This window comes from Sinocyclocheilus anshuiensis, unplaced genomic scaffold (assembly GCF_001515605.1).
Source record: "Sinocyclocheilus anshuiensis isolate Anshui unplaced genomic scaffold, SAMN03320099.WGS_v1.1 scaffold542, whole genome shotgun sequence".
NCBI classification, from domain to species: Eukaryota; Metazoa; Chordata; class Actinopteri; order Cypriniformes; family Cyprinidae; genus Sinocyclocheilus; species Sinocyclocheilus anshuiensis.
This window is the reverse complement of record NW_015547685.1, coordinates 376,220-393,418: the sequence shown is the minus strand read 5'-3', so window position 1 is coordinate 393,418 and position 17,199 is coordinate 376,220. Positions and strand designations below refer to the sequence as shown.

General features: G+C 35.2%; 1 protein-coding gene across 2 annotated transcripts in view; it reads left to right on the top strand.

The window, feature by feature from the left end:
* Window positions 1-17,199, top strand: part of LOC107703241 (adenylate kinase isoenzyme 5-like) — a 116,839-nt gene that overhangs the window by 65,049 nt on the left and 34,591 nt on the right. For both annotated transcript variants that reach the window (XM_016505789.1, XM_016505788.1), the window contains exon 7: window positions 9,663-9,753. In XM_016505789.1, the coding sequence (XP_016361275.1) occupies window positions 9,663-9,753 (91 nt within the window). The remainder of the gene's footprint in view (window positions 1-9,662; window positions 9,754-17,199) is intronic.

The following is a 17,199-nucleotide window of genomic DNA, read 5'->3' as shown; positions in this document are numbered from 1 at the left end:
TTCAAGATGCGTTTTGTCAAAGCTCAGTCATGACTGCATGTGGCCTTTCTTAAGGAGTGGCTTTTTTCTTGCAACTCTCGCATACAAGCCACATTTGTGGAGAATTTGTGATGTTGTTGTCACATGCAAACAATTACCACTCTTTGTCATAAATTCCTTCAGAGTTGCTGTAGGCCTCTTGGTCGCCTCTCTGACCAGTTTCCTCTGGCTCTTTCATCCAGTTTGGAGTGACGTCCTGATCCAGGGAGGGTCTGTGTTGTACCAAATACCTTCCACTTCTTAATAATAAACTTCACTGTGCTTAAAGCCTTTGAATTTTTTGTTTTGTTTTTTGTTTTGTATCCATCTCCTGACTTGTGCATGTCCACAACTTTAACCCGGAGATCTTTTGACAGTGCCCTGCCACCCATAGTTGATTGTTTGCTTCAGTTGCACTGAAGATATTACAGATACACTGAAGTATACTACCGTAATTTATCAGAATATTTTCTTATTGGAATTATGAACTCCAAACGTACTGTGTTGATGTTGAAATAGTGATGTACTTTAGGTTTAGTAATAATAAATTATTATACTATAATGGTGCTACTTGTATTATTGATGGTACAAAGTTGTAAATCATTTGATGTGACTCACTTTGTCAGTATTTAATCTGCACTGCAGGGTTGCATTCTGTTTCCAAGAATTCCTTTATTCACTCTGTAAATATTTTACAGTCATACAATCTTTCTTTCTTTCTTTCTTTCTTTCTTTCTTTCTTTCTTTCTTTCTTTCTTTCTTTCTTTCTTTCTTTCTTTCTTTCTTTCTTTCTTTCTTTCTTTCTTTCTTTCTTTCTTTCTTTCTTTCTTTCTTTCTTTCTTTCTTTCTTTCTTTCTTTCTTTCTTTCTTTCTTTCTTTCTTTCTTTCTTTCTTTCGTAAATTTGCCTCCCAAGTAGTTTAGCACGTTGAGTTTTGTGCTGAACAGCAGGGTGCCATAGGTGCTGATAGTGGATGTGTATGTGGCAGAATATGACTCAATGTTAGTCTGACTGAGCCCAACCTGTTAAGCTGGCTGGAAATTCAGATCCCTAATTTTTTTAGACAAGTGTTAAACACTAAAGCTCTGTGGGAGGGGAAGATGGACGTTGCAGGTACATATGTCATGTCGAGAAATTTCTACTGGAAGCTTGTAATTACTTGGTTGTTGGAGTTTAAATTAAGCTCTGACTGTGGGTAACCCTCGGTGCAGTTCATTTTAAAGGTGTAAGAAATTACAGCAATGTGAAGAATGACTCAGGAAATGCTTTCATAAATCAGAATGTCTCTGCCCAGTTTCAAATGCTTATCTATGGAAGCCTATTTCCTATTTTGACATAAAACATACAAATGTTTGACATGTCGTAATCATGGCTTTTTATCTCATAATTGTGACTTTTCATATAATTATGACTCAGTATGTAATTTTGACATTATGATTTATGAAAAACCTATTATGATTTACCAAAGCATGAAGTTTTCTCCCAAGTTCAACAAGACCACATTATGAAACTAGACTACAAAAATTACTTTTTCCAAAACTCTTTGATTTCATATGTCAGAAACCTGATTGCATTAAACACTTGCATTGCTAAAAATGTCTGTTTGCATATCATCAACTTGGTTGATCCAGTTGCAGTGAGGCAATAAGCAGGAAAAAATTATTACATAAACATCTTAAAGGCACAACAGAAAAATGTATAAATAAATAAATAATAGTATGTATGTATACAGAGATAGTGAATTGGTGGGTTTTTGTTAAATGTGAGCCAAAATCATCACAATTAAAAGAACCAAAGACTTAAACTACTTCAGTCTGTGTGCATTTACTTTATTTAATACACGAGTTTCACAATTTGAGTTGAATTACTGAAATAAATGAACTTTTCCACGACATTCTAATTTATTGAGATGCACCTATATATATATATATATATATATATACACACGCTATATGGATTTTATCCATAGATTTTATGTTTTTGAAAAAAGTCCCTATATGCTCCCCAAGGCAACTGATGATTATTTATTCGATTAAAAATACATACAGTATTATTGTGAATAAAGTAATATTGTGGACTATTGTTACAATTTAAAATAACTGTTTTCTTTTTTAGTATGAATAGGAATGAAAGCATTTGCTATCTAAATAAATAAATGTGACATTATAAACATCTTTACTGTCGCTTTTGATCGATTTAATCTGTCCTAGCTGAATAAAAGTATTAATTTCTTAATTAAATCTTACTGACCCTACATTTTTGAATAGTAGTTACATTGAGTCGACTACGACAGTGATAATGTCAGTTACATCAAATGTAAATTAGATGTTTACAAGATATAAAATGGAGTTTCACATGAAGTGTCTCAAATGAGTCATACAGTAAAACATTTTCAAAATCATTTATAGACAGTTTCCTTTCAGTTCTTCCAAAAATCAATAACTGGACCTGACAAACAAACCCCAGCGACCGGAAATGTCCTCAATATCTTGCTCAGCATCTGGCCTTTGTACTGCAACAAATTTTGATTGATGTCATTTGAGGTCAGTAATTACACAGCCCTGACATACATGCGTTAGAGATAAAAAATAAGTATCACACACAAACAACACACAAATTTAGAATCAAACTGTAATAATATTGTTTGTTTCCTGTGCCTTGGATCTCATATATGAGCAATTCCAGCAGAACGCTTTGATGACAGGCTCTGCTCTAACCTTTTTAAGTGTAACTGAAAAGCGAGAGAGTGATGATTGATTGTGGAGCTTTGATTGAAGTTCATCCCTTCATAGCAAAAAAATAGACCCATTTAATTAGCTATCTATAATGCTTTGGCGGCGAGTCTCTTTGGTGTCGCCACATGGGGTTTGATGTCATTTCTTAAAAGTCAGAGCATTTTAACCCCGCTCTGAAATGACCTCTGAACGAAAGCTGTGGTAATTTCAGAGTTGTTAATTTTAGTAAAAGTGAATTTACTAATTATTTTGATAGACTGCATTTTGATTTACTTATTTTGCTGCTTGAGTGTATGCGAGATTAATGGTGGAGCATAACATTTGCCCCTGAAAGTCCCCAGAGTTATGTATATCTTTTATGAATTTATGAGGATCATAACTTTTGTTATCTCAACAGCTATTTCTAGACTAATTTGTCTAAAGGGGCACACTAGATATAGTACTTCTACAATAAATATGGGTAACAGGATATCAAGTTCTAGGGCTTCTGTTTTGAATATATAATATATTACATGTAAATTATTATAAATTAAAAATGTTTTTTATAAATTGTAATTATTATATTTAATTATAAATCATATAAAAATACAATACTATAAATTGTATTATTCATCACAATAAATTTAAATCTGTGTACTCCAGTTACCTTAAACACCACAAGCAATGTAGTTTTGTATTTTGTATTCTTTAATTTTTTATTTTATTCTATTCTATTATACATTTATTTTATTTATTTTATTCTCCTGTTACTGGCTGTGTGAATGGACTGAAACTGAACTGAATCAAATTGTATTGCATTTCATTGATTAACATTTTGGATTAATTTAGTCACATTGATGTGATTTTTATTATTTATTTGTTTGTTTGTTTGTTGTTGTTGTTTTCAGAATTGCATTGAATTGAATTGACTTGAACTGAATTTGGGTCCACAATGCAATATTTACAATACGTATATGGTATATATTCAGTTGCTCATGTTCGCTTCATGTACATTTCAGTAAGGAATTAAATGTATTTAGCTGTATTTGGAAATACGTGACTCTGCCTACATTTCTGTAAAAACGTCCTTATTCATCTCACTGTGGTTTCCAGGTGAAGTGAACAGTAGAGGCAGTTAAACACCAGTCTTTTCACACAATTATGATTACATGTAGCGGCAGATTATTGCATGGCATGGCATGCTTGCTTCAGAAAATGCATTTTTATCTCACATTTGCTTTTGTTAACACTATCGATTAGGTTTAGTGTAGAGTTGTGGTTAGTGTAGTGTAAGTGGTATGTTAATTTCAAATACGAAAGAGCATCAACTTTTTAGTGGCATTTCATTTCTGAACTGCTGTGATTCCGCTGCCACAATCACATTTAAATGTTTCAGAGAAAATTATACACACTTTTTAACGCCAGGCACTTTTTTGCTTTGAAACTGAAGCAACATTGAATCATTTTGCAAGCATTTTTTATCCACACACATGTTTTGTAATGACACTGTGCTGTTTTAATAAACCTGCATCTGCAATGGAGAAAAAACTGACTTAAGAACGTAATCTGAAAATATACCTTTAACAACGTATTTTTTAGGTTTTACAGGAATGTGGGCAGAGTCACATTGTAACACCGTTCGTAGATCGGGAAGAAGGAGGCGGGAACCGGCGAACAAAACTTTAATAATAAAATAAACACAAAATAGTGCGACAGCCCCTCGCGGACGACTGTCGAGCACAAACAGAACCAAAACACAAAATAAAATCCAGGCCTGGTCCTCTCTCGTCCAACACTGTCGTCACTCCTCCTTTTATCCTTCTGGAGCTCCTCCGTGGGACTCGAGACCGGTGAGTGGCGCAGGTGTCGCGCATTAGCATGTACTCCACCGGCCTCGCTCCGTTCCCACGGCTCTCGGCCCCGCCCCTCTCGTCACACACATATTTCCAGTGAGCCTGGGTTTGGGTTTGCATAGTATTTTGTGACGACAAAATATAAGTGGATAACATGGCTTCAATCCACAGCATAGATTCTAGGAAGAAGTTACACAAATACATCTGACATTACAGATCTACTTTGGGAAACAGTAATGCTTGTGAAGAGTGCCGTGCATTTTTTGTTAAGTCTACAACTAGATGACCAAAAGAGTAAAGTGAACAGCAGTTTTAGCAGTCTGGAATAGTTTGGTCACACTGCATGATCAGCCATTTCATCTTAAGTATTAAGCTCAGACCTCAAGAGATGTATTTGACACTGTTGCAAGGAACCCCACAGGCAGACCTTAGAAAATGAATACCCTGCACTGCTTTAGCACTCTGAAATGGGATTTCTCTCTCACTAAGCAGTGTTGACACATGTGTTTCAGTTGCATTTAGCCATTTATGTCTTTTTTACTAAGAAACCAAACAAGAGAATGGCTACAATCACCATTAGGCTGACCTATATCAAAGACAGTTTTGTTGAGCTGCACACTATGCAGGGTTGAATGCAAAACCCATCCAAGAAGAATAGTGAATACCTGGAGAGTGGGGTAGAAACCTAAGAACAGCTTAAAGGGGTCATATGATGCGATTTCAATTTTTCCTTTCTCTTTGGAGTGTTACAAGCTCTTGGTGCATAAAGAAGATTCGTCACATGTGGTTGCCGCAAGCCCTCCGGACGCTCCTTCGTCGAATCCGCCGGCCTCTGCTCACTCTAGTCCGCAGTGTGTGATGCTGTGTGACGTATTTTATGGAGGACTGTTTCCTGAACCTGCAGAGTAGCCTACAATGGGTCTGTGCTCAAAGGCTGTTCTATAAAGTGGGGCAGTTCAAACTTTGCAAGGACAGTCTGGCGCTTCTGACTCACAGCCTGTAAGTACATTTTTTATATTTAAAGAATTTGCCACTGATGATTCAAACGCGAGTTTGAGCAGTGTAGAGTATGGCTTGTTGTTTGTCGTTTCTCCGATCACAAATGCAGACATAGTTTTATGTTTACGCAGCGCGATACGCAACGCAACATGTAAAAACACAGTATGTCATTATAATCCATAATTATGTCCCCACTGGATGCAACAAATGCCTCGTTTGTAATGGGTTTTATTGGTTTTGTCTCGTCGTGCGAGGAGACACAGCATCACAGTATGTTAAGGGGCGTAACATTTCCGTCACACGCTTGAGGCATTCGGCCAATCAAAACGCACTAGATAGCTGGCCAATCAGCGTATACCTCACTTTTTTAGAACGATGAGCTTTGTAAAAAATCGACACGTTTCAGAAAGGCGGGGCATAGTGGAGCAACAATAATGTACATTATGTGGAAAATAATGTGTTTTTTTAACCTTAAACTGCATAAACACATTTCATTACACCAAATACACAAAATAATGTTATTTTTAGCAACGTCATATGACCCCTTTAAATGAGAGTTCATTCTGACACTGTTGCAATATAAAAAATGCACAAATGATAATGAAAATTCAGTGCGTTAATAATAGAATGCTATAGATGTTGTCTTTTTTTTCAAGACTGGTCATTTAAGTCAATTACAAGAAGGTAGATTGGTCTAATTTGAATCGGAAAAGTATGACTGATTACCTTTTTGTTAGCTCTTAGTTAGTCAAACTTGTTCTTAAGACAGTCTTGTTATAGTGACTGTGTTGCCTCTAGTTAGATTTATGTCTTAAGCATATTTTTGGAAATAATAATAAATCATTACAAAATAATGGAATCAGATCAGATTGAATAGAATTGTGACCCAATTTTAGATTTCATGATGCAAAATTAGAGTAAAATTGTTCCAATCTGACTTCTAGTGCATGCATAGGAATGAAGAAAAAAAAATGCAATGCTTGATCTAACGCTTAAGTGCTGAAAAATGTCCCATACCATGTTTTCTTAACATGTACCATGGCAAAATACCAATTATTTTATCTTGAAGTACCAGATAAATACCATGGTATTTGAATATAGTAATAATCACTAACATGCTACAGAGTCACAGTACTTTTGCAAGGTAGAAAACTAAATGATGCTACATTTCAGACTGTTCATCTAAAAATAGAAAGAGATAGATAAAAAATAGACGTGTTTTGGCTAGACATATACATTTTGGATTGCAGTCTTTGGGGCAGAAAAAAAAAAAAAAATCAATAAACCCATTTCTAATAATCAACACCTTTCTATGTATCCAATAATAATATGACAGGTACACAGTCTTCTGAAGCTCGAGGGACACTCCCACACACTACCTGCTACGCTGTGGCCCGTTATAGTCTGTTGTCATGGAAACATTCAGACAGGTTGGAGGGGGTTGTCGCTTTGCCTCCCCATATCTCAAGTAACAGTGCATTACTTAGGCAAGGTTCCTGTGAAGTATCGTATAAAGGTGTTTTGGTTCTCTGCAGTTCAGTACTAAGCACTAGAACTGAGGTGTGTAGGAAAACATTCTGTTCTTATCCTTTTGCAGTGTGAAAGGATTGAATAGTATAGGAATAATGAGACTGTGATGAAGCCTGCTTTCATTGATGAATCACACCATGGTTCCAAACGAATGAGTTTCTTTCCAAGCCTTAAATCGATTTGCTCCTGCTGTCTGTATCTTGTTTACATGACTGTGTTGGGCCACCTAAAATATTATACTAAACCAAAATGAATTATTTTGACTTCATTCTGAATATCTGTATTCTACAACTATATATTTTATAACTATATTTATATATATATATATATATATATATATACAGTATATATGATAAGTGGTTGCACAAAATTGATTTATTTATATAGGGATGTGTTATTTATAATTAGGGATGTGCATCTCATGCCGATACGATACGCATCTCGATGCATAGCCAACTATACGATACATTAAAGATACATATGAAGCAGCTACCGATGCGATGCGACACGATTCACGCCTATTGCAATGCAGTGCGATCCGATTTCGATTCGATTCGATGCAATATGATGCAATGGAGAAAATATGATCACTTTTAATGCCTCGAGGCCTGTTTCATAAAGCATGTTAACCAAATAAGCCAGGCTTATTTCAGTTAGTCTGACTCATTGTCAAATGATTTGGTTCCATAAAGCAAATTTAACATAGGTCTAGATCAAGCTTAGTCACTGTGGCAACTTATGCTGGGAAACTAACCTGGTCTAAAGTAGGCTAACTGTCAGGCTAATCTAAGCTCCTCTAACACTGACCAATAGGAACATAATGATATTACCACTGTCTCACATACGATTATTTGACATTTTTTTTCTTCTTTTTCTTGTCATGCAGCCTTTCTCTCTGGTTGTATTACAGCTGTACCTTTTATAGTTTGCAGAACAGATAGCAGAACATTAGAACATTGCAATCTAAAATTGCTCTTTAAATTTAGTTAAAAGTTAAAATCACTGAATTAAAAATTAAAATAAATAATAAAGAAAATAACTACATTTTATCTGCTATAAGAAACACACATGAACTCATTTGAGCTTGGTAATTAGACTTGTAGCCTACTAGCTTACATTTGATTTACCTACTACAATAGTCCACTTACAGTTACTGCTATCATAAAAACACACTTTATATGTAGGTGTAAAATTCTACAAAAGACACATTTAATGTCAAAAAAAAATTTTTTTTAGCAAAATTTATATTTTACTCAGAATTATTGCGCTCCTATTCGATTGCTCGTTTCTCTCACGTGCCTCGCCCACTCCTAACAGCAAAATGGATATGTTTGCATGACTTTCTAACATTTACAGATGAAAAATATACCTGTGACATGTCAGTTATGCACCGAGGAAAACACAACGTCTCAAATGCATTCAACAGCACAGATATATTCGCTGTTTGTCATGGTGGATCGATTTGATCCATGATCGACATTAAGGTCTGTTTAAGAATAAACGTGCACAGATTAGTGAGATTGCGTGAATTTAATTTTATATATAATAATAATGGCACAGATGGGATGCAAAAACCTGTAATCCACGATCTGCCCAATCAAATTTGAGCAGATTCACATACTTTCTACTTATAAGTTCACTGCTTACACAACCCAGTTGATCAAACACATGCAAAGCTTGTCAAACCTGAGTCAGTGTCTGACAACGCAGTCAGAGATAAGAGCACCTGAACACCTCTGAACTAGAGGTCTGCTACCCGACCCGAGCCCGATGGGTCCCATTTTTGAAGTAACTAAGCCTCACTGCTTGTAGAGAGAGGCGCGCAGACGCAGGTTCACACATGCAACTTTCATCCCTCTCTCTCTCGCTCGCTAATTCAAATAAATGATATAATTAATTAAAGGGGTCATATGATGCGATTTAAATTTGGCACCGCGATATAAATGACAACTTGTAGCCGATGCACACTTTTTAAACCGATGCATCGCATCGTTAACTTTTTATGCTGATGCACCAAGCGAATCGGGGAATCTTCCCATCCCATATACTGTATATATATTAGATGTATTAGATGAACGTTTTCAATTGCAGTCTTCAACCAATCTTTAACCAGATTTTTTCCATGTTTAATATTTACGTTTTTTCAATAGGATGGACATCCTTTATTGAATTCCGTTCCCGATTGTTCAGTACGGGTGAAATATTGAGTATGAGCAATGTTTAGTTAGAAGGAACAATAACAGCACAGACAACACTAAACAGACATGTGAATACAACTTCAACTCTTATTCTTTACCAACAGTCCTCATAAACCCTCATTCCTTGATTAAGTATTCAGGTGAACATGGCGAAGGCCACTCATGCACAGATGTGCTGACAGGACATTGAACATAATATATATTAAAACATCTTTATTATTACTTATTAAAATCAAAAGCACATTTAAAATGAATCGAAACAGAACAATATTTGATATAGTAAAATGTATTTAGGGTCAAACTGTTTTTTTACCTTCAATGCCTGACACAAGTGTTCTCTTGTTTATACAGCTTGATGCCGATCGAGATGAAGAGGAAGTCTTCTGTGACATCAGCATGACAGTCGACAACAAAATGTACCCCACCAAAGAACCTGTGGCAGGTAAAGATGTGGAATTACTGCTTCATTACTTTATAAGGTCCATCATAAAATCAACATTGATTTTGCCTCTTGTGCACTTCAAGATCTTATGAAATCAAAATGAAACTTTTAGTTCATATTTGTTATATTTTAAGCCATCTATTTGCTAGTGTAGCCTACTCCTAAAAGTGGACAAGATCTTTTTTTTTTTATTTTCTTCAATTTTATACATCATTTTGTTGAATCAAATTTTCTTTAGAATATTCTTTAGCCTTTGCCAGGAAATGTATAATACTAGGAAAAACATTAGCTAGGATACATGTATACATTAAGTACATTAAATACAAGGCATTGTAGCATCCAGACAGCATTAAAATGTATTGGTTGTATTTTATTTGACAGTATGTGCACTTACAGTGTAGTTACAGTGTAATTACCTAAGAAAAGTACTGTAATATAATTACATATAACTACATAGGTTAATGTTAGATTCCACCGAACGACACCAAAGCATCCAGTGCGAATTTGATCTTCATACAAAGGTTTTTGCTAAGTCACTGCAAAAAAGTTTCCCATATGAGCTCAAAGTAGATATCCGTGGGTCTCCATGCGTTGTGCTGTCATGTCTGCGTTGGTTGCCCCTGATGATTATTTACAAGCACTGGTTTCGCTGCAGAGCGAGAGATTAGAGGATGAATAAGGAGGTCGGGAGATGAGAAAGGCCTGTGTAATAGTGCAGCCATTAATGCTGGTGTCAGTCTCTCTGGGATCTGTAACCTTGAGGACTGCCACATTGAGGTGAAGCTTTCCCTGGTGCTGCCTGGTGTGGCTGAGATCACCCAAAGGACATGAAGAACTTGAATGAATTGGCCCAAATGGAGTTGGGGTGTCAGGGAAAGCCAGTTTGTGAGTGTTTTATTAAACTTTTATCCTTCACTTGCACTTGCTGATTTATTCATGTGAGTGTCAGGGCCCTGCTTGTCTTACACTGCAAAGAGCAGTTGATATTATACATTATGTATCTGCTATAGCTTAGATAACACAGTCCATTTGAATTCATACAGTAATAACATATAAAGCACATTTATGCACAACCAAAAAAAATATTTGCATGATTTTATCATTAAATGAAACATTTTTGTAAAAACAATTTTTAACAGTACACTTTGAATGACATAGAAAAGAATGAAGAAATTATAACCCTAATTTATTAATAAATTGTAAATACATGTTATAAATGATTATTAAATTGGTCCTAAAGGACACACTTCCCCCAGATACAGTCATTTATTGTTATTATTATAATAAATTACTGTTATTATTATTATTATTATTTGTTTGTTGGTTGATCGATTTACATTTTTGCATTAATATTGAGTAAAAATGTCAAATTGGAGAGCATTTTAAGGAGTTTTATGTGGTTTCAGATTCGAGATTGAACCGTTAGACAGAAATTAAACATTTTTTAGAACTGTCAATTTAACATAACACTTTTTTTTTTTGCTAGGACCTATTTGTCAGTACGCAGGCCACTTTTTCAAAACTCTTCATACAGTGAGCACAACAGCAGTCTATGTGGGTGAAACTGTGGATGATTTTCCATTGCTTTGGCACAAGTTACATTCAATGACTACATTTTTTTCTCACTTAGACACAACCACCACCAAAACTCTATGTACCTACAGGCCAGTTTACACATGCTTACATAACTCTTTTCAAAACTGTTAAACCTAAGTTCAAAACCTAATACAAAACTGAAAAAAAAAAACTGAATAAGACAGCAATTTGGTACATTTCTACAGCAATACCATACTGAAATATATTCCAAATCTAAAAAATTTAATACTATCAAAAATATGTAGATATAGCTGAACACCCACACAGTGTTAGTCTATCAAATTCATTACCATCTTTATAAAGGGATGCAACTTAGGAGTAATTTTGGACTGTAGTGTAAATGTAAATAAAGTCTTGTCAACATATTCTCCAGCGTCTCCTCGTCCCTCATGTGGGTGTGCAACGTGACAGAACAGCGGACCAAAACTGTAAGCGGCATCCCTTCCCCGTGTTTGATTTCCGGTTTTTGTAAGTTATTGTTTTGCCCTTTTTTTTCCGTGCGCTCCTCCACGTCCCCATATGGAGGAGCGGTTGATGCTTATATCAGTGTCTCAAGCGAGCCCAGACCCCGTCGTCTTCGCGAGGGCGCTTGTGCCGCTCGCCCTCGCCAGCTCCCTCGAGGGGGACGCTGTTCCGGATCGGGATGACGTTCCACCAGTAAAAATCGACGCGTTTCAGAAAGGCGGGGCATAGAGGAGAAACAATAATGTACAGTATGTGGAAAATAATGTGTTTTTTTAACCTTAAACCACATAAACACATTTCATTATACCAAATATACAACATAATGTTCTTTTTAGCAACATCATAGGACCTCTTTCATTCAAATAAATGCGATCTTACCGCACTGCATCTCTGTGTCTGATTTAAAGCAGGCCGAATGCTAACGAGCCTTAACTGACGAAAATTATGATAATTTGCACGATGGAAGAATTATCGTCTTGTCGTATACAACCATTCAAAAACTCGGCAGAATTTATGTGACCGCTGCACCTGATGTTCATAAACTTTCATAACTGGTAAGTGTTTTTTCTTTTGCCTTGTGAACTGGCCGAGCCTTAATGATTCTGTTTCTTTACATGTATTTGTTTTCTGACCGTTGCATGCAATCGTGAAATACAGCTTTTTTTTTTTTTAGTGGCTATTCGTTGTGGGGAAAAAAAAGAAAAAGATTTCGGGTTCGGGCTCGGGCTCGGGCTCTAAATTTAACTATGCCGCTCGGGTCGGGTCGGGTCAGACGATCTCGGGTACGGGTCGGGTTCAGGCTTCAGTTTAAAGCCCATGCAGACCTCTACTCTGAACCAGTCATGATCCTACCTGTCCTACCACCTTCTGGGAGATTTACTGTTCTATCAACTACAGTATGTGTGTGGTTACCAACAATGAAGGTCTGTGTTAGATGAGCTGTGAGATGGAGAAAGATGTTGAGCAGAAGCAGTTCCTGACTGGAGTGTGCACTGGATGTTTGAATCTACCTCCATTTAATCGTGACCAGGAGCTCTTGACCAGGAGATTTAAAAAAAAGATGAACATGCCAAACCCTTAATTCAAACAATAAAATAACTTCAAAGACAAAATTTGCACTTTAAAGTTATTTTATTGTGTTAAACTAGTTTTATTGTATATTTTTATTGTATTTTTTGTCCAATACACTATTATTCAAAAGTTTGTACGATTTTTTCATGTTTTTGAAGGAATATCAAGACTGAATTTATTTGATCAAAAATGCAGTAAAAATAGTAATATTTTGAAATGTTATTACAATTTAATAGAACAGTTTTCTATTTTAATATATTTTAAAATGTATTTCATTCCTATGATGAGAAAGCTGAATTTCCAACAGCCATTACTCCAGTCTTCAGTATCACATGATCCTTCATTCTAAGGCTACATCCATATTAATCCAGATATATTTAAAAACAGTGTTTTCATTTCTAAACCATCTGTAACGATTGCCATCCACAAGTTCTCACACTATTCTTCTGGCACAATCATTTTTTCATTCACAATCATTCAGCACTGGTACGTCCAGGTCCCATTATAAATCATTATTCCATATTTGGTCTAAAATGCAACTGTCATCATCTTTTGCCACAGGACAGCAATTGCGAATAAATATTCTGTCATCTTAGAAGGATTAAAATATGATGATCGTACAAAGTAAAATGTATCTTTAGTAACATTATTAAAAGTGAATAGCAGGAACAACAATGTTGGTACAGCCATAGATATATGGTAAAATCTGTGTCACATGACTAAACATAGTTGCTGAGTACCTCTGTCATCATAGTTTTTGAATACCTCCATTTTCACAGCACACACTACAACATGAAAATGCCGTTTTTAAATTTATCCACTTGGGAAAGCTTCAAAAGGCTCAGTTTTCACTGGACAAAAACAGTACCTCAATGTGGATGAAATCCTAAAAGCAGAGAAAAATGCCTTTTCAAATTTATCTGGATTAATGTGGACGTAACCTAATATGCTGATTTGGTGCTCAAATAACTTCTTTTTTTATTATTATTAGCAATGTTGTTACATTTTTTGTGGAAAATTTTTTTTTTTAATATATTTTAATTTACTGTCACTTTTAAATGATTAATTGCATTCTTTCTGAATAGAATTAATAATTTCTTCTTCTTCTTAAAAAAATAAATAAAATAAAATACAATTCTTACTGACCCCAAACTATTCAACAGTAGCATATGTCCAATATTTCGACACATCTAAGCCCATAAAAAAGATCATCTTATACTGTCCATTTTGGTGAAGGCAACAATTTGCCATACATTTACCACATTACACTGACAGTGCATAATTACAGTGGCAGTGTTGTTAATTACATGCCATTGTGCTTGTGGGATTCAGTAGGAAACCAGGGCAACTTCTAATTTTATTGCATCAAAGGCTGATGAGGCTCGGTCAAGTGTTGTGTGGTGTTTGCCCATCAAATCGAGCAGAGGTTAATTACACCTCCATCCCCCGTCATGTTAACCCCGCTGCTTATGATTCTAGTGTCATTATCCATTTCATGCTGACTGATCTGAGGCCTCTTTTTTTATAAAAGTCACTGGACAGTGATTTGAAAACCCACTGTTCTATGGATTGTCTTCTATTACTCTCATCGAACTGTGATATTAATAAAAGAACTGCAGTGGTAATCCATTTTTAATGCTTCAAATCAAACCTTCCCTCATATATGCCACGCTGTGCATTTGGCCATTATTGCTCTATAACTCAAGCTTTCTGGTGCATAATTGTGTTCACTTAATATACTGGATTGGATACAAACATTTATGCACTACCCTTCGAAAGTTTCTTCACCATGTTCACCGAGGCTTTTTATTCGTTGAAAATAGTTGTGCCACTTAATGAAGTGTGAACAGAAAGATTGAACAGCATTTATTTTAAATAAAAACATTTTGCAATATTACAAATATCTTTACTGACATTTTGAATAAAAGCTGAATATAAGCATACATTTTTCTTTAAAAAAAAAAAAAAACCTAGCATTATTGTTAACGAATACTAAAACTATACAAAATGTTTTTAATTTAAATTAAAATATTAAATTCAATTAAAATACAATTCAATTAAAACAAATATTACATGAAAAAGAAACCTGAAACCTAAAAAAATGTTGCTTTGGCAACTAACTGAAATAAATTTTACGTTGAAGTACTAAAATTACTCATCTAAAACTGAAATAAAAATAAGTTAAAGCTATATAGAAAAATAAAAAAAATAATAAATGCAATAGCATGGCAATAGCAATAAAATCACATAACAAAATTACTAAATCTTAAACTATAATTAAAATAAACTGAAAATATAAAAATAAAAGCTAATTCAAAATATTAATAAATACAATGATAGCAAATAATTAATACAAAAATATTTGAGGACATTTCCTTTTTTTAAAATGCAATATTCCTAATAGTATTAATATTAATCATAATCAATTTATTGTATTTATTGTATTGTATTTCCTGTGTCATCAATATCATTTTCCTTTCTGGTAATCTTTGTAATAGACCTACTGTATAACCAACAGCAACAACAAACAGTTCAGTAGTACCATAATTATGCAGGAAATGACATCAGCAGCATTTCTTGCAAAATAAGTTATCAAATCATTAGTTATCTATAGTTTATGTTCTCATGTAAACTAACTCCCAGTCCCTCAATGAGATGTTTTTCTTATCTTCAAGTTTTGCCATAATAGTGGCTGAGAAGGACCAGAGCATATTTCTGTAAGTCTGTTGCCCTTTTATAGAAATACTTCAGGCATGTTCATTTATTAGCGGTGGCAGAGTTCAAAAGGTACTGCATCACAGGACTGACCCTGCCGCCCACTCGCATGATCCCTCAAACGCTCCTCCAATAATGCCACGTCTGCATCAACAAATAGATTTCTGTGACTCACAATCCTACTGTGGCAAGAAATGTTCCATTACTTCCTGTGGTCTCAGGTGCAAAAGTCTCTGCCTTAATACATAATCCCACCACATCTCCTTCATAGTACGAGGAACAGTTCGTCAGACAGCTGCTCTTCCCATAAGACTCGTTCAGATGACTTCACGGAGGGAAAAACAGTATGAAAAAGGACAGGCTGAAAAGCCTGTTCTTTCCATAAGAGAAGATGCTGTCACTTTTGGTTTAGCACTGGAGGACAGGGACTGGCGGTGTCAGGGGATGCTACAGCGTAGTGTCTATTATAGAGGCGACTAGTGTCAAAAGGCATCAGCCTCTTCCAGCCTGTGGTATTGCAGCGCTGAGCTGAATCACAACTCACAACAGATGCTTTCATGGGAAAATGTTTACCACATGACTGAGGTCAGGCCTGGGCGATAAAACGGTATGGATATTTATCGACGGTACACCTTCTTCGATAACGATAGAAACAATTTTCGATATAGCGCACGATATAGGCACGTGCTATGAGTGACGCAGACAGCACACACAAACACGAACATGAGTGCTGTGCCTGACTGTGATGAGGAGATTGTGAATAAAGAATGAATATTAGTCGAATTTAAAATAAACATTTGCATTTGAATGTTAGGTGTGCATCAGGGAGTGTCATGCGGTGAGTAATGTAAGTGACGTTGTTGCATTTTTGTTAGTCTAGCCCACGAGACGCGCCGCTGCTGCATTATTCATTCAAAATATTAGAGAAATATAGAAGCTCAATGCGGAGCTTCCGAAATCAAGCCATTCACACAGAATGTATATTCAGCGCATTTTTAGACTGACAAATATGACTGCTGCACTCGCGTCTCACACAAGAGATGTATAGAAAGCCATGCAATGTTAAAACAGTTTAAACGTTTAGAAAACACGTCACGAATTTGTGGAGGTTTATTCCTTTTCACTGCGTCTCATATGTTTTTAAATGCAATCTGTGTGAATGGCGCTTCGGCTCTTTGGATTAAGCAATGCATAAATACATGATGCTGTTTTGTTCATAATTGTTTATGCAATTTACGAAATAATATTTTATTTTTATGAGTTAATTTAGATGTAATGCACGATTTTTATAGAGTTACTTCCTTGCGTTGACAATTTAAATGTGCTGCATTATTTTGCTCATTGCGCCCTCCTGTGGCCTCGGGAGACAAGACAAAAGTTTCCTTAAAACCTATTTAATCTGCATATAGAAATTAGATATTTCATTTTTATTTTGTGTTTGATTGTTAAAACAAAAAAATTTTTTTTGTTTGTCTCAATCAATTTGGTTAATTTAAAAATACAGTGGTTAAATTTAAACATTTTAATTATATTCCTTTTTGTTTTAAAAATGGTTGTAAAAATGTCAATAATTATCGATACCGAACGATATGAAACATT